Below are 18,822 nucleotides of genomic sequence, written 5' to 3' on the forward strand. Positions count from 1 at the left end.
AGAGGAGAGGAAATCCTTGGGGTTAGCATTGACAAGAAACTGAACTGGACTAGCCACTGTGGCTACAAGTGCTGGGAAGAGGCTCAGAATTCTGTGGAAAATAACTCACCTCCTGACTCCCCAAAGTCTGTTCACCACTTACAAGTCACAAGTAAGGAGTGTGGAGAGAGGAATACTCCCCACTTGCCTGGATGAATGCAGCTCCAAAATGCACAAAAGGCTCGCTACCATCCAGGACAATGCAGCCTATTGGGTTGCCAGTCCTTCCACAAACATTCATCACTCCACCACCAATGCACGGTGGCAGCCATGTGTACCATCTACAAGGTGCATGGCAGGAACTCACCAAGGCTTCTTAGACAGCACCTTCCAAACCTACGACCACTACCATCTAGTAGAGGTGAGGAGAGGAAGGGGATGAGAGAGGGAGAGAAATGGAGAAAGGAAAAATGGTCGGTGATGACGAGCCAGCAGAATGGATCACCAACCAGTCCCCCCCTACTTGTGCACTGGGATCATTGTGGCAAGTTGGCATTACGCCAGACCCTACATCTGTCCCATGGTTTCACATGGGTGTGGCTGTCCTGTGCTATTTGTTGCTGGAGTCTTCTTGCTCTGTGATTGGTAGAAACCCAGGCAAAGAAAACAACTCACCTTAATGATCTTAAGACATGTAGGTTAGGTGGATTGACCACGCTAAAGGGCCCCTTAGTCTCCAGGGAGATTCAGGTTTGTTTATAGAGTTATGGAGAGAGGAGGGAGTGGGAATGGGTAGAGCGCTCATTCAAAGGGTTAGTGCACACCCGTTGGGCTGAATGGCCTCCTTCTGCACTGTAGGCTTTCTATGAGACCCGTGTATGAAGACCAGGCCTCCTAGGAAACTTCATAAAGGGTGGTTAGAATTATATTTATAATTTCACTCTCACTCACTCCAACGTATTTCTGTTTCTTGTTGCAGATATCTATCATTGGTCAGTCCTTGTGTTTACATCTCTCCTTGTCGTTCCTCTTTTCTATTGCTACCCCTCCAGCCCACTTACCCATTTGAAATCCTCAGTTCCTCTCATTCCAGCCTTCCATTTATTCACAGGTCCCTCGATTCACATCATCCTTATTGGTAGAGCCTCCAATTGAATCAACTGCACTCCCTGGTACTTATTCCTCATTCCCTCTCCACCCCTCTTTGCAGCTTGAAATGTATTCTCATCCCAGCTTTCATTTCTTAATCAGTCACTTCCACATTCAGAGTTCATTCCCAACCAGCATTTATAAAACATATTGGCTGCTTTCTATATTAAAGGCACTCTGGGTTTTTAGCTCATTGCTAGCACTTTCATCTCGGAGTTCTCAACCTGTGGGTTCAAGTCTGGGATCTTGAACACATGGGCAGTGTGTTTCTCGACAGCGCGCCATTCGCTTGTGGCGGATTCTCTGTTTCCGCCGCTTGTCAATGGGATTTCCCATTGAAGCCACCCGATGCTGGCAGGAAACTCGCTGGCGGGGCGGAGAATTCTGACCAAAGTGCAGTATTGAGGGAGTGCAGCATATCGGGGATAACAATCTTTTGGGTGAGACATTAACCAGAGGCCTGACTGCCCTTTCAGATGGCATAGAAGATACCGTGGCACCTTTGTCAAAGAAAAGCAAGGACCTCTCCCGGCACACATGCATCCCTCAACCAACTCTGCCAGAATAGATTAGCTGGTCACTATCTGGGAGGCACGGTGGCGCAGTGGTTATCACGAGGACCGGGTTCGATCGGACCCCGGGTCACTGTCCATGTGGAGTTTGCACATTCTCCCCATGTCTGCGTGGGTCTCACCCCCACAACCCAAAGGTGTGCAGAGTAGGTGGATTGGCCACGCTAAATTGCCCCTTAATTGGAAAAAAAGAATTGAGTACTCTAAATTTATTTTTTAAATGGTCATTATCTCATTACAGATTGAAAGGCCCCCCCGGCTGCCGCATTTATGTGAGTAACAACACTGGAGAATTGGTCATGAAACTCTCCTGACCACATGAACAATGCTATGAAACCAGGTTAAAGTCCACCAGGTTTGTTTCGAATCACTCGCTTTCGGAGCACTGCTCCTTCCTCAGGTGAATGGAGTGGTGATCTGATAGCTAGTGATTCGAAACAAACCTGTTGGACTTTAACCTGGTGTTGTAAGACTTCTTACTGTGCTCACCCCAGTCCAATGCTGGCACCTCCCCATCAACGCTATGAAAATGCAAGTAGTTTCTTTTTCTGTAAAATTAAGTAGCTGTTGATGCCGGCCTTACCTACACAAATAGCGCCTGCATCCTCATGGTGTCTACAGTTGTGTTTTCCCCAGCCGAGGTTAAAGCAGTCTGATAGAGAGGACTCAGTGCCTTCACAATTCACGTTGTCCAGCAATATAGGGCCACGGCCGTACCCAAAGTAGCTCAGCTCAGTCGCAGTAATGGCGCCGCCACATCCCAACTGCCTGCAAACTACTGCCACATTTTTAATGTTCCACTCGTCATCGCACACTGTCCCCCAATTATTGCCATAAAAAATCTCCACTCTGCCTTGACAGCTGTTGTTACCGTTCACCAGACGGATGGATCTGGCTGGGAAAACATCAATATGATTATCACATTTTCGTCGTAACTCAGTGTAACACGCGCTGCTTTTAAATTACTCACGATGACTGCACACTTGTTCCACTGGGACTTTGAAGAGGGAAAGAGGATCTCAATTGCCAACTCAGATTCACATATACCCTCTTAAAATAGCAGTGGGGTCGGAAACTGGCATTCGGAGCAAAGAGAAAACAAATTTACCAGAAGGGGAAGGTTTAATTCATGGGGATTTTTCTTTGAATTTCCTACAAGGTGCTTTAAAATGTTAATGTGGGGCCTAAGGCCTGTTGAAGGAGCTCGGAAATTACTTCCTGCCCAGGATTCTTCAGCCGTTCCTCACGACTTCCCTTTTTCTCAGTATCCAGGAGGATCAGGAATGATCTGCTCCCCAATCCTGTAAACCTGACCAGCTGCCTCATTGCCAGCTCCAGAGCTTCACCTGAGACTTAGGCCAAGTTTGGTTGCTGCGGCGGGAAATTCATTTTTCTTTTGGGGCGAGCTGTCTGCGGAGGCACGTGAGGTGACAGTGACTCATCCTAATGCAGAAAAAGTCAGAGGCTCAATTTTGGGTGTCTCTCTCCCTGTCTGAGCCCAGGCCCCCTCGTTCAGCGCCAAATTCTGGGCCCAGAAATAAGCACCTCAGATTGTTTCCCTTATCATTCCAGAGCAATCTACGACCAATTAACTGAAAGGTGCAACTGAAGGCCAGGCCGGGCGAGCTGTTCAAATGCCCATTGACTTTGGCGGGACTGTAAGATCCTGCTAGCAGGAACAGCTGGAAAATTCCAGCTTCCAGTCGCAGCCTGGTTCACCCTGCTTTCTCTGGGTGGAATGTGACATGAGTAAGGATAATGTACACCGGTCCAATGGCGCCGATGTTAAGGATGGACGGGTACCCCAGCGCTTTGCCTGATTATTTTCCAGGATTTCAGAAATAATTATGCTCAGCTTTATCCCAGGAAATGAATTGGGTGGAACAGAGTCCACGATAGGGTGGATTGTACATGGTCGGCATAAACATCACTAAGTCCACTGGCTTCAAATAGACTCGTGCATTCTCAATAATAATAATAATAACTTTGTGGCTAACATGAAAACAATTCTACCTCTTAAATTGAATGAAAACTTGTTAACTTTACCAATCTGCGGAGTTGTAAGTTTGGTGGTTGTAATCTGTTCGGAAACTTGATCTGTAACATCTGTAACTGAATATAAAGGGCAATTAATAATTGTGCTCCCTCAACAACTTGCTGGGCCAACATTGTACTTTAAAAAATAAATCCCCGATTTCCCCTCCGACTCTTGCTGGAGTTCAGCTCCACAGGCACTGACTGCATACTTTGCTGAGGTAATCAATCTTCTGGTCTGGCGGTAACCTCAATCCCACAAAATAACTGGGTTTGGGTAAAGTGGAAAGTTAACATGTTTAACATTTCAAACTCCAAGCTGCCAATCGAAGAAGGACAGATTTGGGAATGGTGGAGGGAAGAAGACAGACCAGTCAGGAGGAGGATCAGACATTGAAATCTGTTAATGAGGTTGTGTGATTGCATTTTGAATATGGTTTCTCTGAGAATCCTGACAATAGGAGATATGCATGTTTCAATTATGTGCCCATAACCCGTATCCTGTCTGTGGGACAGGAGCCTGAGTCTCTCCTCCAGGGCCAAAAGGTTAACTCTGTAACCCATTCCTCTTCTGTGATCAGTGACCAACTCCAACCCTCCCCATGCCCCCCGCTGATCAGTGACTCCCTTCCCCACACTGCCTCCGCCATCGCCAACTCAACGTTCTTTCAGTTCCCCATCATCATGGTAGCACAGTGGATGGCACTGTTTCTTCACAGCGCCGGGGCCCCTAGTTCAATTCCTGCTTGGGTCACTGTCTGTGCGGAGTCTGCACGTTCTCCCTGTGTCTGCGTGGGTTTCCTCCGGGTCCTCCGGTTTCCTCCCACAAGTGCCAAAATACGTTCTTGCGAGGTGAATTGGACATTTTGAATTCTCTTTCAGTGTACCCGAACAGGCACCGGCGTGTGGCGACTAGGGGATTTTCACAGTAGCTTCATGGCAGTGTTTATGCAAGCCTACTTGTAACACCAATAAAGATTATTATGTCAGCCCCCTACCACCATCTCATTCCTCTCCCACCACTCCAATCTCCCACCTCATCGTCACAGAACCCAATTGCAGCCTCTCCTGGACAGGCAGACTGACAATCAGGCCCTCAAGTTAAACTCTCGAGCGTCTGTGAAACCTGCACTTTCAGGTTTCTCAACCAAATATCTGGCTCAGAGATTTCTAACAGGAACTGAGTGCCTGCAGCCTGTTCCATTGCAGACCCTAGTCCCTTCAGAAGCACATAATTCCCAATTGGGTAACTGGACAATAATCAGGCCTAGAAATCTGGTCTGGCCTTTTCTTCTCTTCCCTTGGTCAGGAGTAATTAGGTCTATTGTTGGGCTCCTGGGGCATCAGCACCCAGTCCAGAAATGAAATCCAGCTCAGTGTCGTAACTCACTGAGGTATCGGGGAAGTATATTTCCAAATTCTGATCCATACTCGCCAAACCTAAAAACTGTCAAATGGCATCAAGCAAATGATACCTCAACAAATAAGTTAAAAATAAATAAATTTAGAGTATTCAATTCTTTTTCTTTCCATTTTAAGGGGTAATTTAGTGTGGCCAATTCAGCTACCCTGCACATCTTTTTGAGTTGTGGGGGAGAGACCCACGCAGACAAGGGGAGAATTTGCAAACTTATGCAGACAGAGACCGGAGCTGGGATCGACCCGGGTCATCGACGCCATGAGGCAGCGGTGCTAACCACTGTGCCACCATGCTATCCCCTCACCAAATAAGCTAACTGTCCAAAACAATCATATGATGCGGCACAGAAGAAGGCCATTCACCTCATTGTGCTCATATTGGCACTTTGAAAGAGTTATCCAATTAATCCCAATCCCCCACTGTTTTCCCACAGCCCTGTAAATATTTCCTTTCACTTTCAGTGGGCAGCACGGTAGCACAGTGGTTAGCACAGTTGCTTAACAGCTACAGGGTCCCAGGTTCGATTCCCGGCTTGAGTCACTGTCTGTGCGGAGTCTGCACGTTCTCCCCGTGTCTGCGTGGGCTTCCTCCGGGTGCTCCGGTTTCCTCCCACAGTCCAAAGGTGGGCAGGTTAGGTGGATTGGCCTTGATAAATTGCCCGTCATGTCCAAAAAGAAAGGTTTGGTGGGGTTATGGGGATGGGGTTGATGGGTGGCCTTGTGGGGTGCTCCTTCCAAGGGCTCGATGGGCCAAATGGCCTCCTTCTGCTTGATGGGCCGAATGGCCTCCTTCTGCACGGTAAATTCAATGATTCTACGATTCTTTCGCAGAAGTGAAAGTTTAAACAGGTTTATTCTAAACTCTGTGAAGCCACACCCGCAGCGTACAACACAAGTGTCCCAGCCGGGGACTAACAGAACACCCGCTTCAGGGCTGGGATGGCATCTAAAAGGCTTGGTAACAGCTCCGCTTCTCACTCCTCCTGTTACCATGGGAACATGTACTCCACGAGCCCCATGGGGAGATCGATGAGTGATTCCCCGTGTGGCTCGTGAGGGTTATCACATTTACTAATAATTATTATTATAATAATCTTTATTAGAACAAAGAACAAAGAAATGTACAGCACAGGAACAGGTCCTTCGACCCTCCAAGCCCGTGCCGACCATGCTGCCCGACTAAACTACAATCTTCTACACTTCCTGGGTCCGTATCCCTCTATTCCCATCCTATTCATGTATTTGTCAAGATGCCCCTTAAATGTCACTATCGTCCCTGCTTCCACCACCTCCTCCGGCAGCGAGTTCCAGTCACCCACTACTCTCTGTGTAAAAAACTTGCCTCGTACATCTACTCTAAACCTTGCCCCTCTCACCTTAAACCTCTGCCCCCTAGTAATTGACCCCTCTACCCTGGGGAAAAGCCTCTGACTATCCACTCTGTCTATGCCCCTCATAATTTTGTAGACCTCTATCAGGTCTCCCCTCAACCTCCTTCGTTCCAGTGAGAACAAACCGAGTTTATTCAACCGCTCCTCATAGCTAATGCCCTCCATACCAGGCAACATTCTGGTAAATCTCTTCTGCACCCTCTCTAAAGCCTCCACATCCTTCTGGTAGTGTGGCGACCAGAATTGAACACTATACTCCAAGTGTGGCCTAACTAAGGTTCTATACAGCTGCAACATGACTTGCCAATTCTTATACTCAATGCCCCGGCCAATGAAGGCAAGCATGCCGTATGCCTTCTTGACTACCTTCTCCACCTGTGTTGCCCCTTTCAATGACCTGTGGACCTGTACGCCTAGATCTCTTTGACTTTCAATACTCTTGAGTGTTCTACCATTCTCTGTATAAAGTGTCACAATTAGTGTCACAAGTAGGCTTACATTAACACTGCAATGAAGTTTCTGTGAAAATCTCCTAGTCGCGACACGCCGGTGCCTGTTCGGGCACACGGAGGGAGAATTCAGAATGTCCAATTCGCCTAACAAGCACATCTTTCGGGGCTTGTGGGAGGAAACCAGAGCACCCGAAGGAAACCCGCGCAGACACGGGGAGAAAGTGCAGGCACGGACAGTGAACCAAGCCGGGAATCGAACCTGGGACCCTGGTGTTATGAAGCAACAGTGCTAACCACTGTGCTACCGTGCCGCCCCTCAAACATTTCCCCCTTAAACATTGGGATGATTCCTTTTAGTAAGATATTTTTAAATCTGCTTCTGCTACCATTCAAACAGTGCATTCCAAAACAGCCTGGAACCTAGACCTTGTGACACATCTAGATGATAAGGGTGATTTTCCAGTGCCTGGTGGAGAGCATCGCACAGCTGTAATAGAAAATGCCATTGCTTTCACCGGAATTTAGTGTCTGCTCAGGGTACGTTAACAGAAAGACCTCTTACTATGGAGAGAACTGTGAGTAAATTCCGTGCCAGTATGGTCTGCAGGAAATGTAATGGGTGAAACATCCGGAGCTGCCGAGGGAGTCCAAGAATCTTAAAGAAAGGAAAGAAGACAACTGATTAAATATATGAAACACTGACCATGAGATAGTTTCGGAGTTGATATTTGACAGAAATATATGGTCCACCTGCTCAGAATTACACCAGCAACTTTCATTTCGGTAACATCTTTAATGTAAAAAGGCACTTTGAAACATGGCTAAAAGTAAATTGTCAGATTTAGAACAATGGAAGGGATGAGAGGTGAGGCAGCTTTTGTGAAAAGATGGAGGAGTGAGAAGTGGAGAGGTACAGTGGATCATGAATGGAATTCCAGAGAGTACGGCTCTTGGAGATGGACTGAAGGTTGTGGGAAGGTATAACAGAGATAGGGTGGGGGAGGGGAAAAGCAAGACAATGATGAAGATTTTAAATGCAATATATTGGGGCTAGAGATACAGTTCCGGTTTTAGAATTTAGATTTGTTTTTTTAGAATTTAGAATTTACAGTGCTGAAGGAGGCCATTCGGCCCATTAAGTCTGCACCAGCCCTGGCACCCACCTAAGCCCGCATAATCCTCGTAACCTAGTAACCCCACCTATCCTTTTTGGACACTAAGGGCAATTTATCATGGACAATCCACCTAACCTGCACATCTTTGGACTGTAAAAAGTCATACAACATCAGGTTAAAGTCCAACAGGTTTGTTTCAAATCACTAGCTTTCGGAGCACTGTTCCTTCCTCAGGTGAATGAAGAGGTATGTTCCAGAAATATATATATAGACAAAGGCAAAGATGCAAGACAATGCTTTGAATGTGAGCATTTGCAGATAATTAAGTCTTTACAGATCCAGAGATAGGGGTAACCTCAGGTTAAAGAGGTATGAATTGTCTCAAGCCAGGACAGTTGCGAGGATTTTGCAAACCCAGGCCAGATGGTGGGGGGTGAATGTAATGCGACATGAATCCAAGCTCTTGGTTGAAGCCGTACTCATGTGTGCGGAACTTGGCTATAAGTTTCTGCTCGGCGATTTTGCGTTGTCGCACATCCTGAAGGCTGCTTTGGAGAACACTTACCTGGAGATCAGAGGCTGAATGCCCTTGACTGCTGAAGTGTTCCCCGACTGGAAGGGAACATTCCTGCCTGGCGATTGTCGCGCGATGTCCATTCATCCATTGTCGCGGCGTCTGCATGGTCTCGCCAACGTACCACGCTCCGGGACGCTTCATATATCCTTTCCTGAAGCGTATGAGGTAGACAACGTTGGCCGAGTCGCACGAGTATGTACCACGTACCTGGTGGGTGGTGTTCTCATGTGTAATAGTGGTATCCATGTCGATGATCTGGCACGTCTTGCAGAGATTGCCATAGCAGGGTTGTGTGGTGTCGTGGTTGCTGTTCTGAAAGCTGGGTAGTTTGCTGCAAACAATGGTTTGTTTGAGGTTGCGTGGTTGTTTGAAGGCAAGTAGTGGGGGTGTGGGGATGACCTTGGCAAGATGTTCATCGTCATCAGTGACGTGTTGAAGGCTGTGAAGAAGATGTCGTAGTTTCTCCGCTCCGGGGAAGTACTGGACAACGAAGGGTATTCTGTCGGTTGTGCCCCGTGTTTGTCTTCTGAGGAGGTCGGTGCAGTTTTTTGCTGTGGCGTGCTGGAACTGTCGATCGATGAGTCGAATGCCATATCCTGTTCGTACGAGGGCATCTTTCAGCATCTGTAGATGTCTGTTACGCTCCTCCTCGTCTGAGCAGATCCTGTGTATATGGAGGGCTTGTCAATAGGGAACGCATTAAAGAAGCCATCCCCTAAGGACAAGCCCCTCGTATACAGCCCTCCATGGATTGTGGGAGGAAACCGGAGCACGCGGAGGAAACCCACACAGACATGGGGAGAACGTGCAGACTCCCCACAGACAGTGACCCAAGCCGCAAATCGAACCTGGGACCCTGGAGCTGTGAAGCAACAGTGCTAACCACTGTGCTACAGTGCCGTGAGTGGAGAAGGGGTGTTGAATGAGCAGGGCTTTGTGCAGGATGGGCTGTGGATGGCTATGTTTTGGAATAGTGACAGCTTCGTGGGTAATGGTGGAGACTGGCAGGGTCTTTGAAGAAGGTGAGTTGAAAAGCGTACAAAACTGTGGATGAAATTTTCATTGGCAGAGAAGCTGAGAAAGGGCAGAGACTGAGAATGCTGCAGGGAAGGTGTTATAACCTGCCTGCTTACCACTGGCTGGGGACTAATGGCAATCCCACAATCCTTGGGGAGTATGAGCTTCCCCAATGAGGAGGGCGGAGAAATCATTAGCAGGTCCCTGCATAAATAATGCTGGCCAGTTTGGAACCAGCTAGAGAGGGCGAAGTGAGCAGCAAGGGAGTTACTGCTGCTGTTGTAAATATATATGTTATTGTAAATAAAGTTTTCTTTCTGTTCTACAAACTCGTTCTGGATTCTCCGTGGCCCTCACAAAACTGGCGATGAGGGTTAAAGTGGATAGCAGTCTACGCCGCTGAAGCCACCTCCCTGGACTTTTGTTGGATACAGGTTGGAAGTTTAGTTTCTGTTACACCATGCCTCTGTATGGACGTTTGGCTGTCTTTGATGCTGCGCTGGAAAGGTGGAACCAATACGCACAACAGATGTGTTACTATTTCCGGGCAAACAACATATCGGAAAACGAGCGCCAGGTCATTTTCTCATTTTGCTCACCACCTGCGGCCCGCATACGTTTGGGGTGATTAGGAGCCTCACATACCCAGCTACGCCGGACACCAAGACATCTGATGAACTTGTGACCTTATTGGGACAACATTTTAACCCAACCCCGTCCACGATAGTCCAGCGTTACCGGTTTAATACCACTGAGAGGACCCCAGGAGAATCCCTTGCAGAGTTTCTATCCAGGCTACGAAGGATTGCGGAGTACTGTGACTATGGTGAGACCTTGTCAGAAATGTTACGCGACCGTTTGGTTTGCAGTATTGACAATGCGGCCACCCAGAGAAAGTTGTTAGCCGAGCCAACATTGACTTTTCAACAGGCCATTCAGATAGTATTGTCCTGCGAGGGCGCAGAACGGGGAGTGCAAGAGCTGCAGGGAATGGAGGTTCTCGCCTTTGGGCGCAACTCGTTCCGTCCAAAAGCATCTCCCCGCACCGCTGCCATACCTTGGGCGGTGCGGCGTCTGGATCGATGCCAGTGGCCGCCGGACATTCCTCCCTGAAGGGAACCATCTCCAGAACCGATGGATGAGGAGCCATGTCAGTGTCGGACTTGTGAACGCCGACCCCGTCGCGGACATCGGTCCTGGGGGTGTCAGAGGCGCAGTCGTTCCGACAGAAACTGGGGCCAGTCCAGGGGCCGTACCTTCCATTTGGGGGCTACTCCCGAGGATGTGGAGATGGAGGATTAGTGCCTGCAGCTGCATGTGGCCCCCATTAAGGTGACAGTACGGGTCAATGGTCATCAGCTTGAGATGGAGTTGGACACTGGCGCAACAGTCTCCGTGATCGGCCAGAGGACATTCGACCACATCAAGCAGCTGGCCCCAGTTTCTGTTGGAACGACAGCGCCTCTGGCGCCCCCAGGACCGACGTCCGGGATGGGGTCGCCATCCACAAGTCCGACACTGACAGTGACCCTTACATTAACCGATACACAGGCCAGGCTGGCCACCTACATGGGGGAACCATTGGACATCGCTGGATGACTCTTGTTGCTTATGGACACCAGGAGGGGCATTTCCCACTTATCGTGGTGCGCGGCCATGGGCCCAGCCTGTTGGGCCAGGACTGGTTGCGCCATTTGCGGCTGCAGTGGCAGCACGTCCTTCAAACAGGCTCTGGAGGGTTGACCGAGGTACTAGGTCGGTACCCAGACATATTCCAGCCTGGTTTGGGGAAGATAAAAGGGGTCATAGCCCGTATCCAGGTCGAACCAGGAGCCACACCACGCTATTTCTGGGCGCGCCCAGTGCCTTACGCCTTGCTCGAGAAAGTAGAAGGGGAGTTCATTCGTTTGGAGTCCTTGGGTATTATCCGGCCCATCCATTTCACTGACTGGGCAGCACCAATTGTACCTGTAATGAAGCCAGATGCCACAGTTCGCTTGTGCAGCGACTATAAACTTACAGTGAATACGGCTTCCTGGCTCGACCGATATCCAATGCCCCGCATAGAAGATCTCTACATGAAGCTTGCAGGCGGACTATCATTCACAAAATTAGATATGAGTCACGTCTACCTACAGTTGGAGCTGGACCCTTCCTCCCGGCCATATGTAACTATTAATACACACAGGGGCCTGTATGAATATACACGGTCGTCCTTTGGGGTATCCTCTGCCTGCGCTTTCTTTCAACGCATCATGGAGGGCATCTTGAGAGGTTTACCGCGTGTCGCTGTCCACTTAGACAAAGTTTTGATGACAGGGGTGTTGGAGCAGGAACATTTGGAAAATTTGGAGGCTGTCCTTAGAAGCTTCTCAGAGGCTGGAGTCCGTTTACGTTGTACAAAGTGCTTCTTTCAGGTGAAGGAAGTGGTCTACCAGGGACCCAGATAGCGAATGCCAATGCACTGAGCAGATTGCCTTTGTCGACCGGCCCCATGTCGACCCCCACGACAGGTGAGGTGGTTGCAACACTAAATGTTATAGACTCCTTGCCTGTCACGGCATCACAGATCCGTGAGTGGACCCAGACGGAGCCAGTCCTGTCAAAGGTTCGGCACATAGTCCTGTATTGTGGGCAACAAAGACAGCTCCCAGGCGAGTTGCGGGCATTTTCATCCAAGCTGTCAGAATTTAGCCTGGAAGACAGTATCCTCTTGTGGGGGACGCGTGTGGTCATCCCGGAAAAAGGACAGGACCTGATACTACAGGACTTGCACAATGGGCATCCGGGTGTGACTAAAATGAAAATTTTGGCCCGGAGTTATGTCTGGTGGCCAGGCCTCGACACCGACATTGAGAAAGTGGCCCAAAACTGCTCCATTTGCCAGGAGCATCAAAAGCCTCCGTTGGCTGCGCCCCTACATCACTGGAAATGGCCAGGACGGCCTTGGGCGTGCTTGCATGCGGATTTCGCCGGCCCTTTTCAAGGATCCATGTTCCTTCTATTAATTGATGCCCTGTCTAAATGGCTAGAGGTGCATAAGAAGGTAGGCACAACGTCTTGCGCAACAATCGAGAAGATGCGTTTGTTTTTCAGTACACATGGCCTCCCCGAGGTGCTAATCACGGACAACGGCTCTCCTTTCACAAGTGAGGAGTTTGCGAGGTTCATGAAGATAAACGGCATACTCCATATCCGCACCACTCCATACTGTTGCTATCTTTACTTGCTATAAATATGGCAGTCAATAAGGTTGCCCTTCTTTTATCTAGGTATTGATATTATATGCTCTCAGAGTCGCCAGGTATCAAATGATACCGCCACAAGATTCAACCGGGTATCGATCAAAGAGCCAAACGACCAGTTAGTTAGTTCAAGATCAATGGTACTTTATTTACGCACAAGATTAACTTACTCATGCAACATAAACACGATGAGCTAAACTACACCTAACAACTATGACAACTTGTACTTAACTTCAGGCACCCAGCATAGGTCAGAGGAACAGTGGCCTTTGGTCGAATCTGGATCGGCTGGATCTGGAGAAGTAACTGTGGTTCAGCTGGGATCATCCGTCTGGTAGCGAGCGTTGAACTTGGACTTGCTTCTGGTGGTGCTGTGATTGGAGATGGATGTTGCCGGAGCGCCAGGTCCAAAAGAGATCAAACACATGGCAGTGTCTCTCTTTATCCTTGGGGAGTTTCACGCTCTTTTGGGCGGTCCTTAGGTTTGGACCCAATTAATTGGACAGTTCTCAATCACTGCCTTCGATCTGAGCCAATAAAGGGGCGGGTGCCTTGATGGCTGGGTGTGTCCTAAGCGGTCATTGACCTTGCTGTTTATGCTTCCTGAGTAAAGGGAGTGACGCCGATGTGTCTGGACTTGTATCGGTTACCTGAGTATCAATCCTTTGTCTTACGGAGATGGGCCATTAAATGCTAATCGGTTGGGGGTTTCAATGCTGTCTAGATTCTCTGCTCACGAATATACATTCAGGCTCTGTGCCTGCCTGAATCTTACATTGTCCACATTTCCCTTTAGGCTTTGCAAATGTTCTTGTTTCTTGTTGTAAGTAGCCATCCCAGATGGCTACAATACCACCCGGCCTCTAATGGGTTGGCGGAGTGCGCAGTGCAGACATTCAAACGGGGCCTAAATAAGCAGTCTTCCGGGTCAATGGACATGAGACTGGCTCGTTTTTTGTTTTCATATAGGAGCACTCCACATGCGGTGACTGGGGTAGCTCCCATGGAACTCCTAATGGGCCGGAAACTTTGCACCCGCCTTAGCATGGTTTTCCCGGATATTGGCGCAAAGGTACGCCGCACTCAAGAACGGCAGGGACATGACCTTTCTCGGCATCGGCCGGTTCGGCAGTTTATGCCTGGTGACCCGGTGTTCATTCAAAATTTTTCTGTTGGTGCCCAGTGGGTCCCTGGCGTTATCTTTCGACAAACGGGCCCGATCTCTTACCAGGTGCAAGCCCAGGGTCCTCTTCAGCACAGGCATGTAGACCACGTTCGGTCCAGAAGGCCGCCTCTTCCAAAGATTCTCTGCCCCTGGAGCTCACTTCTACAGCCGCAGCGACCAGACACAGTGGAGGGTGTTCCTCACGATCTTCCAGGTCATTGCAGAACCGCGTGGAGATAGGGACGCCGAGATGACAGAGGCAGTAGACTCCGACTCCGAGATGGAGACACAGAAGGGGAGTCCTTGGTCCCATGGGCCGTGTATGTACAACCCGTTATGCCGTTCATCACGGAAGCATCGTTCTCTGACTCGTTACACGCCGCCCAATCCTGCGCCTCGTGCAAATGGTGTCCGGCCTGCGGCAAAACGAGTCCGACGCCGTCCTTCTCCAGGGTCTTCGGTGGATTCCTTGGACTTTGGGGGGGGGGGGGGGGAGGATGAGTTGCCAATTCGCACCGGAGTCACCAATAATGTTGCTCTTTTAACTGGATACTGATAGTTATTAATGATAATATTGCTTTTCAGAGTCGCCTGGTATCAAATGATATCACCACAAGGCTTTACCGGATATCGATCAAAGACCAAACAACCAGTTAGTTAGTTCAAGTACAATGATAGTTTATTTACACACAAGAATTACTTCGACATGCAACATAAAACACTACAAGCTAAATTACACCTAACACTACAACAACCTGTACATAACTTTAGGCACCCGGCTTGATGCAGAGGAACAAGGCCTTTGTTCGGATGTTGCGTGGCTGGGTCTGGAGAAGTGACTTTGTTTCTGCTGGGCTCATCTGTCTGGTAGCAATCGTTGGTCTTGAACTTGCTTCTGGTCGTGGTGCTGCAATTGGTATCAGGCGTAGGCTGGGCCAAAAGAGACTGAACACATGGCAATGTTTCTTTTTATCCTTCAGGGGTTTCGCACTCTTTTGGGCGGTCCTTAGCTTTGGACCCAATAATTCGGCAGGCTTCGATCACTGCCTTTGATTTTAGCCAATAAAGAGGCAGGTGCCTTGATGGCTGGGCATGTCCTTAGCGGTCATTGACCTTGGCTGTTTGGGCTTCCTGGGTGAAGGAAGTGGCGCCGATGAGTCTGTATCTGATACCTGAGTACAAGTCTTTTGTTCTGGGGAAATGGGCCATTAGAATGCAAATCAGCTCGGGGTTTCATAGTGTCTGGTTATCTAGTGGCCAATATACACTTACGTTCTGAGTTCGTCTGGACCCTGCATTGGCCATATTCCCCGTGATTCTTTGTAATGGCCATGTTTCCCTTTGTAAGTGGCCATCCCAGATGGCTACAGATGTTATACCCTGCCTGCTTACCACTGGCTGGGGACTAATGGCAATCCCACAATCCTTAGGGAGTTTGAGCTTCCCCAATGAGGGTGGGCGGAGAAATCATTAGCAGGTCCCTGCATAAAGAAAGCTGGCCAGTATGGAACCAGCTGGAGAGATCGGAGTGAGCAGCAAGGGAGTTACTGCTGCTGTTGTGTGTATATATATATGTTATTGTAAATAAAGTTTTCTTTCTGTTCTACAAACTCATGCTGGATTCTTCGTGGCCCTCACAAAAGAAGGAAATCCCCAAGTTGTGAGATGTGAGTAGTTAGCTCTGAGCCAATGTGGTGCCCATGTTTCACATGGTCTGGCTCAACCAATGACCGGAGATGAGAATGGACTCAGCAGCCGAGCCCTAGACTTTCTGGAAGGATCGAATGTTGGACATGATTTGGCATTGGACTGGCAATTTCGCAGAGGAGCTAAAGAGCATGTGGAGAGAGAGCTGAGAGTCATTGACACCCATATGGAATCTGATCCCATGATGGGACTCTCATTATTTTTTTAAATATAAAATTATTTTTTAAAAAAAGTAAATTTAAACTACCCAATTATTTTTTATTTTCCAATTAAGGAGCAATTTAGCGTGGCCAATCCACCTAACCTGCACATCTTTGGGTTGTGGGGGCGAAACCCACGCAGACATGGAAGAATGTGCAAACTCCACATGGACAGTGACCCAGGGCCGGGATTCGATCCCGGGTCCTCAGCGCCGCAGTCCCAGTGCTATCCACTGCGCCACATGCCACCCTGACTCTCATTATTGATTTAAATATTTTACAAAAAGCTTAGTACTCTTATTTTCACAACTTTTAAACATACAGGACCCAATTTTAACTTCTTGGCACCAATATTGTTTACACACGTGTGAAATGTCTACCGTGCTTGACGCTGAGACAGAGAGTAGACTTGGGAGACCATTAGGGTATTTAAATAAAACTTTCACTGGTTTGACCACTCCGATGATCCCTGCAGTACTCTGCAGAATGTGTGTTAAGGTTTGTGGCGGGCAGCGGAACATGCTCCTTGGCCTCGATGATATGAGTATTCCTGACGGCCCATCCCGAGGCCCTGTCACCAGCCATATAGCGAGTAGCTGAGGCAAAGGAAAGCAGGAGGCAACTAACAGGCTGGCCAAGCCGTCCATGATCGACTCATCTGACTGCGGTATCAGTGAACCCACAATCCCACATCTTCCCTTCCCTCTGTAACTAACCATCACTTGGCAGTGGACGGTGCAAAAATAAATGCCCCAAAAGATAAACATTCCAAGCCAAATGTATTAATCAAACCATGTCATATTTCACACAAACATCAACGAATCACCCCTGTATATTCCATTAACGCTTGTCTTCCTTATTCTTTATCTGCCCTAAAGCTCCTATTGAGCGCTATCCCAGTCGCTGCAGCATAGGTGGTGGACAGCTGCTGAACAATGTAATCCACGTTTATGGTGACAGGACTCTAAGCCTACATGGCTGCAAGCTAAGTTTTCTTGACTTCAGTCTGTGCTTCCACTGCAGTACTCAGACACTGGTGAATGCTACTGGAGTTGGAATGGAAACTAAGACATTGACCATCAGATGCTGATCATAATACGATTGAATTTTACATTCAGTTTGAGGGAGAGAAGAGTGGGTCTCAGACTAGTATTTCAAACTTAATTAAGGGCAATTATGAGGGCATGAAAGCAGAGCTGAATGAAAGTGAACTGGCAATTTAGATTAAGAGATAGATCAATAGAGATGCAGTGGCAGACATCAAAGGGTATATTTCAGAATATACAGGATAGATACATTACAACCAGAAAGAAACATTCCAAGGGAAGGATCCGCCATCCATGGTTAACTTAGAAAGTTAAAGATAGTATCAAAACAAAATAAAAAGCATAGAATTGTGAAAGGTGGGAGGTAGGTCAGAAGATGGGGCAAAATTTAAAAAAACAACGAATGATTGAAAGATTTAAAAAGAGGGAAAAGTTAGAGTATGATTAAAGCTAACCAGAAATCTAAGACAGTAAGAGTTAACAAAGTGAGTGTTGGTCATATAGAAAGTGAGTCTGGGGAACTGATAATGGAAAATAAGGAGATGGCAGATGAATTGAACAGGTATTTTGCCTCTGTCTTCACTATTGAGAATGCAAGTACCATCCCATAAATAGCTGCAAATCAGGAATTGGACGGGAGGAACTCAAGAAAATTACAATCACCAGGGAAATGGTGCTTAGCAAATTGTTGGAATTGTGGGTTGAAAGTCCCAGTATCTCAATGGATTTCATCCTAGGATCTGAAAGGAAGTGGCTGGTGAAATAGATGGTGTGTTGGTTTTAATTTTCCAAAATTCACTAGATTTGGGTCAGGTTACAATACATTGGAAAATAGCAAACATAACTCCTCTTTTCAAAAAGGGAGGGAAACAAAAAACAGGAAACTTTAGCTTAATATCTGTCAGAGGGAAAATGTTAGAGCCATTATTAAAGATGTTATAAAAGGGCATTGTAGTGATCTCTATATGTGCGTGTACATAAGGGGTTAATGTGTAATCAGTAGCACCACATGATCACTAGAGGGCCAGACCAACGGGGGTATAAAAGGCCGCTCATTGGGTCTCACGGTCTCTCTTGGGTGCACTGTGACCAGGGCAATAGCAGACTAGTTCAGATGGCTAGTGAAGTTACGTATAGTTACCGTAGTTAGATCTTGTTAACCTTATCACTAGTATCAAAGTTGAAGTAAAGAATTCATGCAATTATTGTTATAGTTACTCACTAAACCTTTTGTTACTACTGGACAAGTTTGAATCTTCTTCATCGAGATTCAGAAGGCCTCATCACTAACCAAGGTTTGAGTAGCACATGATACCTACTACACAGGTAACAAAACATGGTACCAGGCGTGTTGGCTTTAACAGAACTAGTTAGATTAGGTTAGACAAAAAGAGAAGAAAATTCAGACCGGATATTCGACTGTGGAAGACTTCGCAGCAAATGGATCCTTGACAACTAACTATGGGACTCATTGGACCTCGAGGGCAGCTGGAAACAACCGGTAATTTAAGTTATGACTGGAAAAGATTTGAACTGATATTCCAAATATTTATCACAGCTAATGATTTAAGCACGGTCTCTGACACAACGAAAATAGCACTATTACTCTCAATAGGAGGGCATGAAGCTCGAGAAATCTATAATTGCTTTAATGTCTTAGAAGGTGAAGACAACACCAAATTAGAAGTAATACTCAAAAAATGTGATGAACACTGTAAGAGTCAGTCGGGTGAGATGCTGGAAAGATTTAACTC

The 18,822-nt window shown here is 47.6% G+C and overlaps 1 protein-coding gene across 1 annotated transcript in view; it reads right to left on the reverse strand.

The window, feature by feature from the left end:
• The window catches only part of LOC140387109 (scavenger receptor cysteine-rich domain-containing group B protein-like), a 113,464-nt gene that overhangs the window by 25,240 nt on the left and 69,402 nt on the right, over window positions 1-18,822 (reverse strand). Inside the window, exon 7 of the mRNA XM_072470119.1 lies at window positions 2,284-2,595. Within this exon, the coding sequence (XP_072326220.1) occupies window positions 2,284-2,595 (312 nt within the window). The remainder of the gene's footprint in view (window positions 1-2,283; window positions 2,596-18,822) is intronic.

Source organism: Scyliorhinus torazame, chromosome 12 (genome assembly GCF_047496885.1).
Source record: "Scyliorhinus torazame isolate Kashiwa2021f chromosome 12, sScyTor2.1, whole genome shotgun sequence".
NCBI classification, from domain to species: Eukaryota; Metazoa; Chordata; class Chondrichthyes; order Carcharhiniformes; family Scyliorhinidae; genus Scyliorhinus; species Scyliorhinus torazame.